Here is a 15,341-nt window from a genome sequence, read left to right on the forward strand (position 1 = left end):
GGTTTAGAATTTCATTTTTGGGATTTATGGCACATCAACACTGCTGTAAGAGCTACTTTACAAAGTAAGATCATGTGAAATGATAAAGAGCATTTACACATTATTTAGTAGGAAAGTGAAATCCTTGTTTGACAGAATGATTTTCACAGACTAAGTTTTGGATATTGAATAAAGACCATGTTTCATTGGTGAAAGAAGAAAGAAAGCTCTTATTTTATAATTGTAGCTTGAATCAAAATGAAGTTTTTTTAGGAGGAAGACAATGACTGAATGACTGACCAAAACATATAGTTGATGTATTGGCTTTGGTAATCAGAAAACCTTTCTCCTTCCTTTTTGCATTCAGTGTGTGTGTGTTTCAGTACCTGGCTCTTGGAGGCGGCCACCTTTGCGAACAGGGCCTGGGAGACTTTGGCCCTCTTCATCTCCTGCTGGATCTCGTCGTAGATGGTGGAATTGATGTTGAGGATGCAGCTCTCTGTTTTGCCGTTCCACTCGCTGGGCAGAGGCGACGGTTTCACCTGAGGAAGGAAATCCTATATAAAATCATAAAGATGTTTAAAACTCAAATACGTTGTCAGATATTGCATTTAATATCATCAGTCATGTGTGACAGTTAGTATATTAAATTCAATGTATCGGTGCATGTTTGGTAACTGAGCAACAAGATTTCTCTTTATTTTTCCAGACGTTTTGATACCAAATTAGGCAAAAAAAAAAAAAGGCTGCTTCCTCTTAGTCGACTAATCTGTCGTTTTGGTCAACTAAGATTTCTTTAGTCATTTTTTATGCTTTCAGAGAATTTTGACCTTTTTTTTCTCATAAAAAATGATTCAAACTAATTCATTGATTATCAAAATAGTTGGTGATTGATTTAATAATTGACAACCAATCGATTAATCGTTACAGCTCTACTGTCGATTAAATCAACTCATCGATTAGTTGACAAACTCGTATGAGTGTTAGTCATCTGAGAATTTCTTTGATTGAGAATAGCCCTATAAAAAAAACACAACACTGTATTTGACTTCGGTATCAGTATTAGATGTAATTCAAATCTTTGCGATATGTAAAATACGGTGGTATTTGACAATTATTCAAACAAAAATTGCTCAAAATGCACTTGAAAGATAAATCCACATGCTGCTCCTATGAATGTTTCCTGCTTCACAGGCCTGTAAACACCGATATAGAAATAAATGACATGTCGGGAGATAATAAGCCTCCGTGTGTGTATTGTCTATGACAATGTGTGCGTTCAGATTGGTGGAGGTAGAGATGTGAGGTGGGTGGAGTTATCTGCTTACAGGGGAAAGGCCCACGGGGATTCGGGGATTCCAGTCCTCAGGCCGCACGCTGTTACAGTCTTCCCTCCGGGGCTGCATGGTCTGGAACACAACACAAACCGTCATTTGTTCAAGCTCACATGAGGAAAAAAGAATCTGGCTAAACACAAAGCGTACACACACACTGGAGTGTAGATTACACCCACGCACGGCTCCGGCGTTACTTTGCTCAAAAACACTTAGATGTGTTGTGAGGAATGTTATTATTCCTACGTCAAGCTGGTGATTAAAAAATAAATGCAAGTCAAGTGAAATCAAATCATCTTCATTCAGCGGCTTGTTGCATCTTGACAAAAATCCTTTGACAAGTTAACAAGTATCCTAATAAAAGCATTACCCACGAACCATTAGCATATGAATCATTCCATACGAGCCCTTTTGAAAGGAGACATCAGCGGGGTTGGGTGTGAGTACAAGTACATTCAAACAAGCCATAATAACACCAACAGCTACTAACTCACGACACAGCCTGTGATCAAAAAACATATATATTCAAGAATTTGTCTAGACGCCTAATACGAACTCCCTTTATGTGTTAAAGACAATCACATAATCCTAAAATTTGTGGTAAAACTGGAATGTCGGAGCATATCGGGGCCTTTCATCCCGTTTTTTACGACGGCCCGACATGGGCTTGTCAGTCTGAGCGCTAGGTTGCCATGTCAAGCTAATTGTTAAGGCTGGGACGTGCACTAACTGGCTTTGGGGGAGCCGAGCCGACCCATCAGCACACGTGAGAGAAACATACCTCTGCATCTGTTTTTATGAGGCCAATAAAAACCCTCCTCTGTCTCTGGCTCAATTGCCACCCTGGCTGATTTATGTGCTTAAATTCACACCGCATTGCTCCATAGGAGAGGCTGGCAGATGGCCAGGTGTATGAGTGTGTGTGTGTGTTTGTGGGTGTTCGTGTGAGAATTGCCTTGTGTAGAAACAGGTCTGCATGATAAATGTTGATTGGTTTAAGTCATACAGGTGAAGTATATTAGGCCTCAAGATATTCTATTGATGTGCCAACAGTGTTGTGAGTGATGTGGAAATAAAAACCACAAACCAGAGGATCTGAGTTTTGGGTCATGTTTGAAATAGTTTGTACACAATGTAGTAGTCATTGTGTTTATTGTTCAGCTTGCAGATCTCTTTCTGCGTTGTTGTGTATCTCTACAGCTCGGTAAGCTGGTCCCAGATATGCTAAAAGTACATTCATTCTGTAAAGAAGTGGCTCACTGATCTTTAATTCACCTGATGTGATTGATGAAAATCTAAAAACTAGGGGCTGTCAAAGTTAACGTGAAAATAACAATAACATTAACGCGACTAATTTCTTTAACGCATGAATGCAACTTGAGATTTTTAGGTTTTAAAGCTAGAGTGAAGATACTGGCACTAGAAAACCTAAGAAATCCATTAGGACCAACCATGTCATACTAGCTTGTCACGAAGGAGGTTAAATAACGCTCCAAACTTACGCTAAATTTTGGCGAGGAAAAACTGGCATGGCCATTTTCAAAGGGGTCCCTTGACCTCTGACCTCCAGATATGTGAATGTAAATGGGTTCTATGGGTACCCACGAGTCTCCCCTTTACAGACATGCCCACTTTATGATAATCACATGCAGTTTGGGGCAAGTCATAGTCAAGTCAGCACACTGACACACTGACAGCTGTTGTTGCCTGTTGGGCTGCAGTTTGCCATGTTATGATTTGAGCATACTTTTTATGTTAAATGCAGTACCTGTGAGGGTTTCTGGACAATATTTGTCATTGTTTTGTGTTGTTAATTGATTTACAATAATAAATATATACATACATTTGCATAAATCAAGCATATTTGTCCACTCCCATGTTGATAAGATTATTAAATATTTGAGAAAATCTCCCTATAAATGTATATTTTGAGCAGATAAGAAATGCGTGATTAATTTGCGATATTGTAATCGATTGACAGCCCTACTAAAAACTCATAATTCCAAATGCCAATCTCTGCACAAACAAAACGTTCTTGTGCAGAGGTCCACTCTCTAACTGAATGTCTGTGCTGCACTGAGACAGCCTCTAATTGTAAAGATGAGCTGTGAACTGCGAAGCGGCCCCCGTTTAAGTTCAGCACCGCTGCTTCAGAATGCGACTCTTTTTAGTTTTTGCAAAGACAGCAACTGGCCTCACGCTGAGCAGTTTCAGGGGTGAGGGGGAGGTTTCCATTCTGGAGATGTGTGGGCCTGTGCTTCTGTCTTTCTTCCCTCGTCACCTAAATAAAAGCCAAATCTTCACCGGGGACAGGACAGAGGAGGCCTTTATCCGCCCGTCACCTCCCAGACGCAGCTGACCGCACTTTCAAATAGGCTTAAGTGGTAGAAAGTTGCCACATACCTTTTAAATGAGGGACACTGATTTGCGGTGAGGGTAGAAAGTTGTGCTGCGATTTTGAAACGGGGGACTGACTAAACGATGTTTGATCTTTAACGGAGCTTGTCATCACTGAGTGAGCTCTATTTTTAAAATGGGAGGGCTGTTAATGCTGCCTAATGCATGGTAAAAGGTCAAAATTAGCACAAAAAATTATCCATCATTTGTGCACCATTCTCACCTGTGTGGTGAGGTGTGGGGAGGATGAAGAACTCATTTACATGCAGGGAGAATGTAAAGTATGTTCTCCGGTGTGCACGTTGAATGGGCTTTTATTTATTGCACGTGTTTCCAGAACAGGTAGCAGCCTGATACAATGAGGCAATGTGAGGTGTGTAAGAAAAACAATGTGCTAGGGCGGTGCTTGTATCTATACAGTACACGCTGTCTTCACATGTAAACAGAGCGAGTCTATGTGTATTTTGATCATTAGAAAATGTGGACATGCCTTTTACACACTAATAGAATAAGAAACACTTTGTTTAAACTCTCTCAGATGTCAGGAGGTTTGTTACACGTGTCTGGATTAAGTCCATGACACCACTACAAAGACAGAGAGTGAATTCCAGCTTCTTTAAAACACTCCAACCTGTTCTCACACCTGCATACCTGTTCTCAACCCCGACCGCATGCACACACACTCGCACAATACTAACAATAACTTAGGACTAGATCTACTGCTTTGTCATCTGTCTTTTTGTTCAGTAGAATGCTTTTCTTCCATCTCCAATATCGAGATTTGAAATTTTTCTTCTCTCTTTTCAGCCATTGGAACTTTTATTTCACAATATTCTGACTTGGTTCAGAGAGTCTTGTATTATCTCTCTGAACCAGAGCGAGCTGAAGGGAGAAAAACTCAATGGGTGGAGCCAACAACAACATTTGTCATTGTGCAAGTTAGCTACTGTAACTAGAAAACTCTGGATGGTATGCGATGGCCTAGCTGGGTAAAAAAAGGTTGTTTATGTGAGGATTTTTCCTCCTGCAGACTTGGATTTGGCTTCCCTTCGTAGCGACATAGAGCGTCCCGCCACAGCAGATGTGCATCCCTCAGAAACATATAACGACACATCTGGGCTACATGGGCTTTGTGTTTTCATCACATTTCCGCCATTGATAGCATATGTTGATAATGGAGAACACTGAGGAAATGCCAATTTTTTCTTTCACTATAATGTCAGACACATTTATATTGAGCCAGATATCAGATATCGGGCAGATACAGACTTAAATAGCTGGATCTGAAATCGGTGACAATGGGACCGATGTATTCCATTCACCTCTAGGTTTATATACTATATACATTATAGACTGGAATTTTAATTCCTGTTTAAGTTTTGACCAATTTGTTGCTGCATTGAAAATGTTTACGCTTGAATTGTAATTCCTGTTCATTTGAAGATTTTTACCAAATTGCTGGTGTATGATTTATTATCTTAATAATAAATAACGATTCAATAAATATATCTATGTATTTATTAGGGCTGTCAAAGTTAACGTGATAATAATGCGTTAATGCAACTTGCGATTTTTAGGTTGTAGCTGTCATATTAGCTTGCTTTAGGTAGCGCTAGATTTTGGCGAGGAAAAACTGGCATGGCCATTTTCAAAGGGGTCCCTGCAGCTGTTGTTGCCTGTTGGGCTGCAGTTTGCCATGTTATGATTTGAGCTTATTTTTTATGCTAAATGCAGTACCTGTGAGGGTTTCTGGACAATATATGTCATTGTTTTGTGTTGTTAATTGATTTCTAATAATAAATATATACATGTGTTTGCATAAAGCAGCATATTTGTCCACTTTCATGTTGATAAGAGTATTAAATACTTGACAAATCTCCCTTTAAGGTACATTTTGAACAGATGAAAAATGTGTGATTAATGTGCGATTAATCGCATTAACTATTTTAATGGATCGACAGCCCTAGTATTTATTTGTTACAATTTTGTTTTACAAAGTTAAGAAAGCAATATTTAAGTCAAGCCTGATGTTGCCTTACACATAAAAGAATGATCTATTCCCAGCGTATTATTAAACCCTGGTATGGGATCGGTACTCGGTATCGGCCGATACCCAAAGCCCAGGTATTGTGTCGGGACTGAAAAAGTTGGATCGGTGCATCACTGATTTCAAGTTCTTCTCTCCATGACTGTTCTCTTTTAGCAAGTGAACACAATAATGTATGACTACTTTGGGTGCATAATAGATGCACAACACTGCGTTGTAATGCATGACACATTCATCTAGCGTTGCAGTGGTGCTACGACAATTTATCGGTCAAACCATAAATCAGATCCTACAGCGGCACAACCAGAAAACCTGGATGGTGTATAAATCTGCCTTTACCTCTTGACTTTAAATTATAATGCTACTGCTGGGAACAAACATCTTTGCACATTAAGGTTTATTCCAATTAGTTTAATATGTTTCTGTCTGTAGAGCAGCTCTGCCTCTAAGAAATGTTTGTAAAACTAAAACTCCAGTCTACTAATTAGGTCCTTCTGAGAACCATTCAAAGATAATATAAGAAGATAATACCACAGGAAAACATGCGCAGGGAAGAATAAAAATCTCTGGTTACCTGTACAGGTCGGCTGGGTGGAGTGCTGATGAGCGGAGGGGCGCCCATCGCCGAGGCCGCCGTCAGGCTGCGCTCCCTCTCCTCCTGATAGATGCGATCGCGCTCAACTTCAGGCAGCTGCAGGAAGTTCTGCATGGCGCGCAGGTTGACCAGCAGCGACTGGGACGCCGTTTTAGGGTCTTCCTCCTTGCGGAGAATCTCAGACAGCAAGCCCTGCGTGATGGAGTGGTAGGAGGGAGGAGGGAAAGTATAGAGACGAGGTGGTAGAGCAGCCAGCAGAGGGGAAGAAAGACCAGAGCTCCCAGAGAGGGAAACAGTTGGGTGGTGGGGGTCAGGAAGGCAGGCGAGAAGGAGAATAATCACATTAGAGGATTCATAAATAAGACAGTAAAGGAGAGGCATGAGTGTAAATGGAGACTCTAATGACAATGGAGATGTGACGCTCTAATACCCACTTCAACTGGAAACTAATACTGCCTTTTAGGGACTATTTTTAAACTAGGGCTGGGACGATTCACCTATCTCCTGTTTCGACACTTTCATGATACTTGGGTATCGATGTATTGCGATTCGATATTATGATTTATTGCAATTTTTTGTTAACTGTTTTAACATTAGACCATGGGGAATAGTTGAATCATACACTTCTAGGGACTTTTACTTTGGAAAATATCTAAATTAATACAGTAAAATGTTTGATTTTCAGCACGTAGTCCTGAAGTGAAATATATCAGTCATTGTCAGGCATTATTTATTAATTTCCCTCACAAATTAGTGGTATTTTCTTTTTAATTTATAACGAACATGTAATGTTTTAAACTACTGGTGACTATAATCAATCAATCTTATTTCCATATATGTATTTTGTATATACAGTTCCTTTTGTTAACACCTTATTTTGAAAACAGGACGTAGTCACACGTGTTTACTTCCGCTAACTTCGCAAAGTCTGTCGCTTTTTCCCACCCCTAGTTTTGTTACTCCACACAGTGTTTCTGTGGAGGCAGGTGGGATCACAAGCTTCTCCTTTGTATACTTGTTCCTTTCTGAGTCTCCTGATTACAACACAGACTTGGCTTTCTCTACAGTCGGTAGTCCCTCTCTCTATCTTCCATCATTATTGTTGTGAAATCACGTCAAGTAAACTTCTCGCCTCCCGCACATCCTCACGAGTCTCGACAGAGCTTTTGTCTTGAAGTAAAAAAATCGAATTCTGTTCTGTCGGTTTTCAGCACTTATCATCGATGTTCATTCTTGGATGACAGAACTACGTCATTGAAACTTTTGCCTGGCCTTAAAACACTTTGTTGCGTGTGATTTTTTGCAGATCTTGGACATATTCTTGGAGCCGTATGTTGCTTTAGGTAAGAGCCGCAGCCACTCGCCTGAAATGTGAAAGTCTTATACGGCGGGCAATCAGTGTATCCTCTGTTTGCTTTTCAATAGCGCTCAATTCCATCATTATGAGGCGGCGATGACTCCATTATCAGAGACGTGTGATTGGGCCTTTTCATCAGCTCTTGGCCACACACTGTGCAAACCATCGCTCTGCTTCTCTCACCATCAATAGGTGTGATTTGGTAATAAAACAAGGTGATGGGGAAAACATGTTCATGCTTTTTATTTTTTATTTTGTATTTTTAGAGCATGCAAGTCCTATTGGGAAATAAGTGGAGCTGCAAATATGTGCTTGTCTGACTATTAAAATGTATGTGTCATGTTTAAGAAGGTAGGTCTGTGGTATCCGGACGAGTACGAACAGATACTCGCATGAAATCTGACTCGGAGTGACGTTTTTATGGCGAAGGGGACTGAACTTAACGTAAACAAGTATTCAGGGGAAATCTAAGTTATGTGTGTGTGTCTGCATTCTTCAGTGTGTGCATGCTTATCATTCTTTGCCATCCACCCTTCCTGTCTTATCTCTTTTGGTCAATCAGTTTCCTCTCTCCCCCCTCCACCCAAAAGAGCCTCAGTTCCTCCCCTCCGTCTCCTCTGATCCACCTCCAGCATCGAACAGCAGCCCCTTCGTGTCACTACTCGACACCCCCTCCCCTCCCGCCCCCTTTTATTAACACAGACTCATGGAAAAAAATACACACGCCTAATAAATAATCCTCCAAAGGCAAACTCTCCAACGGCACATCGGGCTAATTCCTCATATCAGCCACAGATAAGACTCTGTTTGTGTGGGAGCTCACACAAAAACTGTCTGCATATAACACACACACACAGACAAACACACACACACACAGACACACACTTATGTTTGGGGTTGCTGTACGTTAGAATTCTAATAGATCCTTATCAGTTTCTGTTTTTTTTTTTCTTTTTCATACACAGCGACTTCAAAGCAAATGGAGTTGTAATGAGGTTTGCTGTCACCTCCTTCCACCCCCCATCTAATACACACGGTACGTCTTAAGACATTATCGCTGACTCCTCTGTGTGTGTGTGTGTGTGTGTGTGTGTGTGTGTGTGTGCATTTCCTTTTCAAACAGGTTGCTGGTGTGGAAGCTTAGACAGTGAGGGAAACACTTTAAGTGTTTACGTGCAGTTTGATTTTAAAAGCGGGAATGTTAGAAAACTTAAGATGACATTTTTGGATGGACTGTTCAGTTACACCGTGTAACTTTAGTGTTTTTAAAGGTACGCTGAAGTGACCGACTGGGGCATAAAATTAAATAAAAAAATAGTTTAAAATAAAATTATACAAAAAAATGTATTAAATTAAATCTTCAATCAACCTTCAATCAGTACTGGATGCTATCCATGGTAACTGTCAATACTAGGGGTGCAAAGGATCACAAAACTCACGGTTCGGATCGGATCACGGTTTTGATCAAATATAACAAACATAACTTTAAGAAATGCACGGATCACGTTTTTCTGCCGCAGAACTCTTGGCATTAATAGTTCTTATGATGCATTATAAGCTGTTTAGAGGTAGTGTTAGGAAGTTAAACAGGTCATAATTCCCTCTCTATTATCTATTTTATATGGCTGTAAAAACATCTCCTTCAAATTACTGGATGTATTCAAGTTTCTTGCCAAAAACTACATTTTACAAGACTACACTTGAACAGTTCATGATAACGTTAGAATGTATCTTCACCCCATACTTATTTTTACTGGATAGAAACGCACCATAATGTAACTCGATGGAACCTGCGTGCATTAGCTGTTAGCTACGGTGCTGCCAACGTTACAAGCTCCCGCCGATTTCTACACGGATTTCTTTTTCACATCATTATCAGAGATCGGCAACTAGAACGCGTTAATGCTGATGTCCCGATCATATATTTTTAGCGAATATACGTCCAATAACGACACTAAAACTTTGAGATTTGGGAACTTTGAGAAGTCACTTTTTGTTGATTTAAAGTCATTCTAACCCATCCATCTTCCCTCCTTACCTGGGTTCTGTTGAAGGCCACACGGGCGAAGACGGCCTGTGAGATGCCGGCCCGCTTCAGCTCGTCCCTCACCCACTGGTAAATCTCGACGGACACCTCTGTGTTTGACGACACCTGTGGCTCCATGGGCTTGGTGTGGGAGTTGCGGCTCACAGGTGGGTGATTGAGGTACTGCTGCGACAGAGACTGCTGCGCCAGCAGCCGGTTCACTGCATACTGCTGGTTGAGGATCTGTGCCATCACAAGCTGCTGGTTGACCAGCTGGGGGCTGATGGGCGTGGACACCAGGCCCGGGTGGTGCATGCCGGGAAGCTGCGGCTGTCGGCCGCCAGTCTGGCCACCGTGCGGCGGCGGAGCGTGGGCCATCGGGGGCACCGGCGAGGAAGGAGTCTGCTCTGCCGTGCTGCCGGGGATGGGCTGCTGCTGCTGGGAGAAGCCCAGGTGGTTGTGGTTGTGGTTGTGGCTGTGATTAGAGCCGGGTGGAGAGAGGTCGGACAGGCCATCCATCTCTGCTGGAGGAAGAGGGAGAAAAATGAGCAACGAGGGCAAAAGTGGAGGTCAGAAGAGACAGTGATGGTAAAAAAAGACGAGGTCAGTTATTGTTCAAGTCTACCTCAAACAGCACAAAGAAAACACAGGAGTGAATGTAGAAGAGAGGAAAAACCTTCACTTCAAGTGCTGGAGAATTCAAAAAATGTAAAACTTAATCTCAAAACTGCCAGTTTAATGTCATAGCCATAGTCTCTAATCAGAGGAAATTAAACAGATCTGCTCTGAATCAGATCAAACTTTAACCTCAAGTGAATCTTTGCCTGTCGGCTGTTTACTTTCATGACCTATGAGAACGGAAAACATGTTTGCAGTCAGCACATATTCCTATCTAGAAACCACTAACAGAAATATACAGGGGTTTGTTTGGCTGGTAAATATATATATAAGATGGAAACTCAGATAAAAGAGCTTCATTGTGTTTGACCTGCGTCTTCCACAAGACATGCCTTCAAAATTAAGTTCAGAATGTCTGTGGCCTCATCATGTGAAAAAAAAAAAAAAAAAAAATCTTGGAGAGACAGTGGAGTGTGTGTAAGTGTAGGTACAGGATTAGTGTGTGTGTGTGTGTGTGTGTGTGTGTGTGTGTGTGTGTGTGTGTGTGTGTGTGTGTGTGTCCACAAAAGCAGAAGCAATGCTGATGAATCTGATCCTCTCAAAAGACAGATCCTTAATTCTAAAATAAGGAACACCAGCTAGCCAATGTGACATTTTTAGGAGAGGATGGTCTAAACATAAATGTAGGGAGCAGTGATCAGAGACAGGAGGAGTACATTGGAGCGTACAGTGTGTAACCTTGTCTGAGTGTACTAAAACAGACAGGACTTGAACTGTCTATAAAACAGAAAATAATGTGCCGTCATTTAATGGCGTTTTGGAGATTTTTGTGGCATCTCTTGCTTTGGGAATCTTTAAGTCCATAATGGCTGCTAGGGAATATTTTAAGACAGGTTTAAATTATGTGCTTAGAGGATGAAAACAATGATTTAACATTCAAAGTACTACCCACAGCAAAGTGAACGAGCATTTGGAGCAGCTGAATGTTTTCAGGTTTCCGCCTCTCTTTAAGGAATCCACATATGCTGAGGATTTTTTAGCGTGCACGATGCCGACTGACTGAGTGAGGGGGCAGCGTTTAAGAATTCATACGGATGGCAACATTAACACCTTAGAAGTGTGCTGCGGCCTCCACATCCCACAGAAAAAGCATCGGATGAGATTGTGAAAAGCGTAAATTGCTGTTATGGGGAAGAGAGAGAGAGGGGGGGGAGGAGGGGTCTTCAACAAGCTGAATTTTTCAGCAGATGAAAGATTAAGTGCATGGATGTTTTCCAAAAATACCCACAATAATCGTGTGTTTGAGCTGCCTGTTTCTTAACTGTCAGCAAGCACAAAACACCCGGCCAAGACGGGTCTATTGAGCGTTTGTCGAAAACAAATGATGTGGGGGGAAAAACAAAACAAAAAAAAAATCTTGGTAATAATCACATCTCTTCCCATAATCCCTGGCATTCCCTGGCTCTGATGGTATGGCGTGTCTATTCACTCATATGTGAATGTGTGTGTGTGTGTGTGTGTGTGTGTGTGTGCATATGCTCGCTCGCACAGACTGCTGGGGGGCATGCTCACAACACACAAACACACAGGCACACGGAGGCATTTCCATGCAAATTGAAAAGAGAAGGGGTGACAGAAGAGCATGGCAGGCCCTGGGAGAAAAAGGCTGCCACAGAAGCGGGAGTCCTCGTGTGGAATCCTGCCACAAAAGAGCCCCGGATTAAACACACAATGGGAATGGGATGTGGGCTGAGGGAGGGAGGGAGTGTGTGAGTGAGTGAGAGACAGAGGGAATGAGAAAGAGAGACATACAAAGTGACCCAACTCTCTCTCCTGTGCTGGCTTCCCTGCACTAGCGTTGCCACCTCAAAAGAAGAGACACCACATTTCGCTGGCGGCCGGTACCGCCACTTCAGCTGGCAGAGCAGCTTGCCAGTACCTGTGACCAGGTACTTATTCCCCTTGACTTCAGGCTCAAACTGCCTGCTAAACGCAGTGTGGCGAAGTAAATGCAGAGTCACATTTGACGCCACTGCCAAAGCGCAAAGGGATGACCGTGCCACTCTCTCTTCCAGCCTTCGAAACTTGGCATTTCACCAGCTCTTTCTCTTCCTGCCATTTGTGGCCACGCACAGCAGACAGCAGCCCGTCATGAATATTGAGGTCGGGGGGGATTTGTCGCGGGCGTGCGGCGGGCACCTGAAGCTTGTGTGCCAAGGTTTTGTGTCTAACATGGTACATGGGTGCTGGAGTTTGTGTGAGATGTTATCGCTGTTTCTGCGTACGTATACGTTGGTGGTGTTGTTCTTATCAGGATTAGATCCCCACAGAGAGCGACCTTAAAAACCTTTAAAATAAACTGTTCAGCAGTCATAAAGTCAAAAGGTTGTAGTGTTTTAATGTATTCTAGTGGAAAAGTGATGTTATCTTCGAGCCCCTGAGCGTCTTTAGCTTCTGTGCTGTGACGTATCCCCCAGTGAAACGGAATATTTGAGCCGTATACAGTCACAAGAGGGATTTAAATCAAATCCTTCGCATTTGATTGGATAGCTAAAAAGTGGGCGGGCTTTGAGTTTAGCGCGATATGGCGCTACAGTGGAGTGGCGGCTCACACACACTTGTGTTGCTAAAAGTTGCGGTTTGATTGATGGATGGATATCATGATATTATTGTTGGAAATTGGTTGGTACTAGCTTACGTAATCACACGTCATATTTTGTTTTACAGGAAGAAAAGATGATTTGAAAGAAATTGATTTTTTTGTAATTTTATTTTGCATTTATTGTTAAATAGGTGCACAGTATGACCGGGGAAGTGATCTGAAAGGGTTAAAAAGGCATTTTTCATTTCATCCAGACTTTAAGGGTGTGACCATGATGTTGGCGTCATTTTAAAAGTTAATAGGTTGAGAGGGTGAAGGAAGGATTATTTCCAAATTCCACACAGAGTATGAGCTAACAAAGTAAATAAGTCATTTTTCATTTTAATGTGACTTTAAAGTGCTATTTGGTTTTTGGATTAAGATTAAGATTTTAATTGAGATTCATAGTTTTGGCAGTAAGGTTAGGTATTAAGGAAGGAATGTAGCTCCTCACAAGTTAGACAGTCAGTGCGTGTGTGTGTGTGTGTGTGTGTGTGTGTGTTAATATACTTTTGTCCCAAATCTATAACAATGTGTTCACAAAGTCACATTATGGTGATAAAACCTGTCCACGCAAAGTAAAGCACTAAATGATAGGTTTAAAAGCTTGTTTTTCATCAAGGTTAGGTTTATGGAATGTCATGAGAACCGATTTCTCATTTCTCACTTCGGAACCAAGTCAATGCCATAATTCTGAAAATGTGACGTACTTGTTTTTCTACTGTACCGTAGTTACTCTCAGGACTCGAGACTAACGGCATCCCGTCGTCCTGGGTACGATAGAAAATGCTTTTGGGACGCAGCAAACTCACTAACGCTACTAATGCTACATTATGAACAACAAACAACAAACATGTTGAAATCGGCAGGATGAGAGCTAGTTATTATTAGCTGTGCTGCCTACGGCTGCTAACAGTTAACGTTAACTAGCTCTCATCCTGCCGATCTCAACACGGGAGGTGCCACTGATTTACATTATGATGCGTTCAGGCTCAATTCAGTTTTTTTGCACGGTTCGGCACGCATGTGTACCACGGATTAATTACACAGTTTAACCATCATAGTCTGAAATAAAGTTTAACTGCCGATCGTAAGCGGACGATCTTCAGTAAAAATATGCGATCAGGAAATCTGCATTAACGCTTTCTAGTCGCCGATCTCTGATTATGCTACATCGTGAACAAGAAGGAGGAGAGCTAGCAACGCTGGCAGCAGCGGAGCAGCTCACATATGGAGGTTACATCGGGTTACATTATGGTGCGTTCAGGCTCTATTCTGTAAAAATTGGGCGAATTCTAACGTTATGATGTGTTCAAATGTAATCTTGTAAAATGTAGTTTTTGGTGAGAAACTTGAATAAATCCAGTTGTTTGAAGGAGATGTTTTCACAGCAATATAAAATAGATAATAGAGAGGGAAATATGACCTGTTTAACATCCTAATAAAAACCAGTACGCAAACGGTACTAAAGGAGTGGATGTTGAGGTACATGGGATTTATTGTTTCGCTTTTCATTTTTACCGTGGTATCGAAATGGAATCCTGGAATTTTACTGGTATTAGTATCGACTACTAATTTCTGGTATCGTGACATGGTTGGGTTTAAGTGTGTATAGTGGTCATGGTTAAGGTTATGGTAAGTCTCAAAGGAATTCATTTATGTCAATGCAATGTCCTCCAAAGGGTGTGTTTGTGTGTGTGTGCCCATGTTGCGACATACCTAGTTGGTTGGCACGCGGGCTCTCACGGAGGACACACGTCCCCAAGTAGCCCTCCAGCTGGGACGGTTGGCGCATGCCTGCACAGCCGGATGGTAGAGCACGCACACACACACACACACACACACACACAGAAACAGAGTTATGAGAAGACAAACACAGGGTTAAGGCTTCCTACAGTACGTCTCTCCCACTCCAGCTATGCAGAAATATGACATTTAAAACACCGGCATCACCGAGGCCATACTAGCAGCTGCAGTCGCCCCATTTTTTTTAAGGAAAATAAAACCAGATAGAGAACAACTGTGACAGAAAATGTGTAGGAGTATGCAAGAGGAATACACAAGTACAGCAGGTCTGAAGTAAATAATGTTCTCAGCATATGTTGCCACAGAAAAAAAACATCAGATAAGATATGATCACAACACGCTATTTGCATGAAGCCTGTGAAAACATTTTGATATAATATCTCATCTGTCATCACTGCCGAGCAGTAGCGCACTGGCAAAGAAAAAAAAGATTGTTCACCAGATTGTTAAAGCTAATATCTCAACATTACACTGCCTTATGAGCCTCGCAACCGAGTGGTGTTCTGCTTAATCAAAAGACATAAAAATAGAGCGGAATTGT

The 15,341-nt window shown here is 41.8% G+C and overlaps 1 protein-coding gene across 14 annotated transcripts in view; it reads right to left on the reverse strand.

The window, feature by feature from the left end:
• satb1b (SATB homeobox 1b) overlaps positions 1-15,341 on the reverse strand; it is a 71,441-nt gene that overhangs the window by 22,591 nt on the left and 33,509 nt on the right. For 8 of the 14 annotated variants that reach the window (XM_074652839.1, XM_074652850.1, XM_074652846.1 and 5 more), the window contains 5 exons: positions 14,714-14,791; positions 9,748-10,259; positions 6,332-6,544; positions 1,308-1,388; positions 366-536 (listed from right to left, as the gene is read on the reverse strand). In XM_074652839.1, coding sequence (XP_074508940.1) covers positions 366-536; positions 1,308-1,388; positions 6,332-6,544; positions 9,748-10,259; positions 14,714-14,791 — 1,055 coding nt within the window. The remainder of the gene's footprint in view (positions 1-365; positions 537-1,307; positions 1,389-6,331; positions 6,545-9,747; positions 10,260-14,713; positions 14,792-15,341) is intronic. The other 6 variants (XM_074652845.1, XM_074652852.1, XM_074652853.1 and 3 more) reach the window with 3 other exon arrangements.

The sequence above is a fragment of the Sebastes fasciatus genome, chromosome 12 (assembly GCF_043250625.1).
Source record: "Sebastes fasciatus isolate fSebFas1 chromosome 12, fSebFas1.pri, whole genome shotgun sequence".
Taxonomy (NCBI): Eukaryota; Metazoa; Chordata; class Actinopteri; order Perciformes; family Sebastidae; genus Sebastes; species Sebastes fasciatus.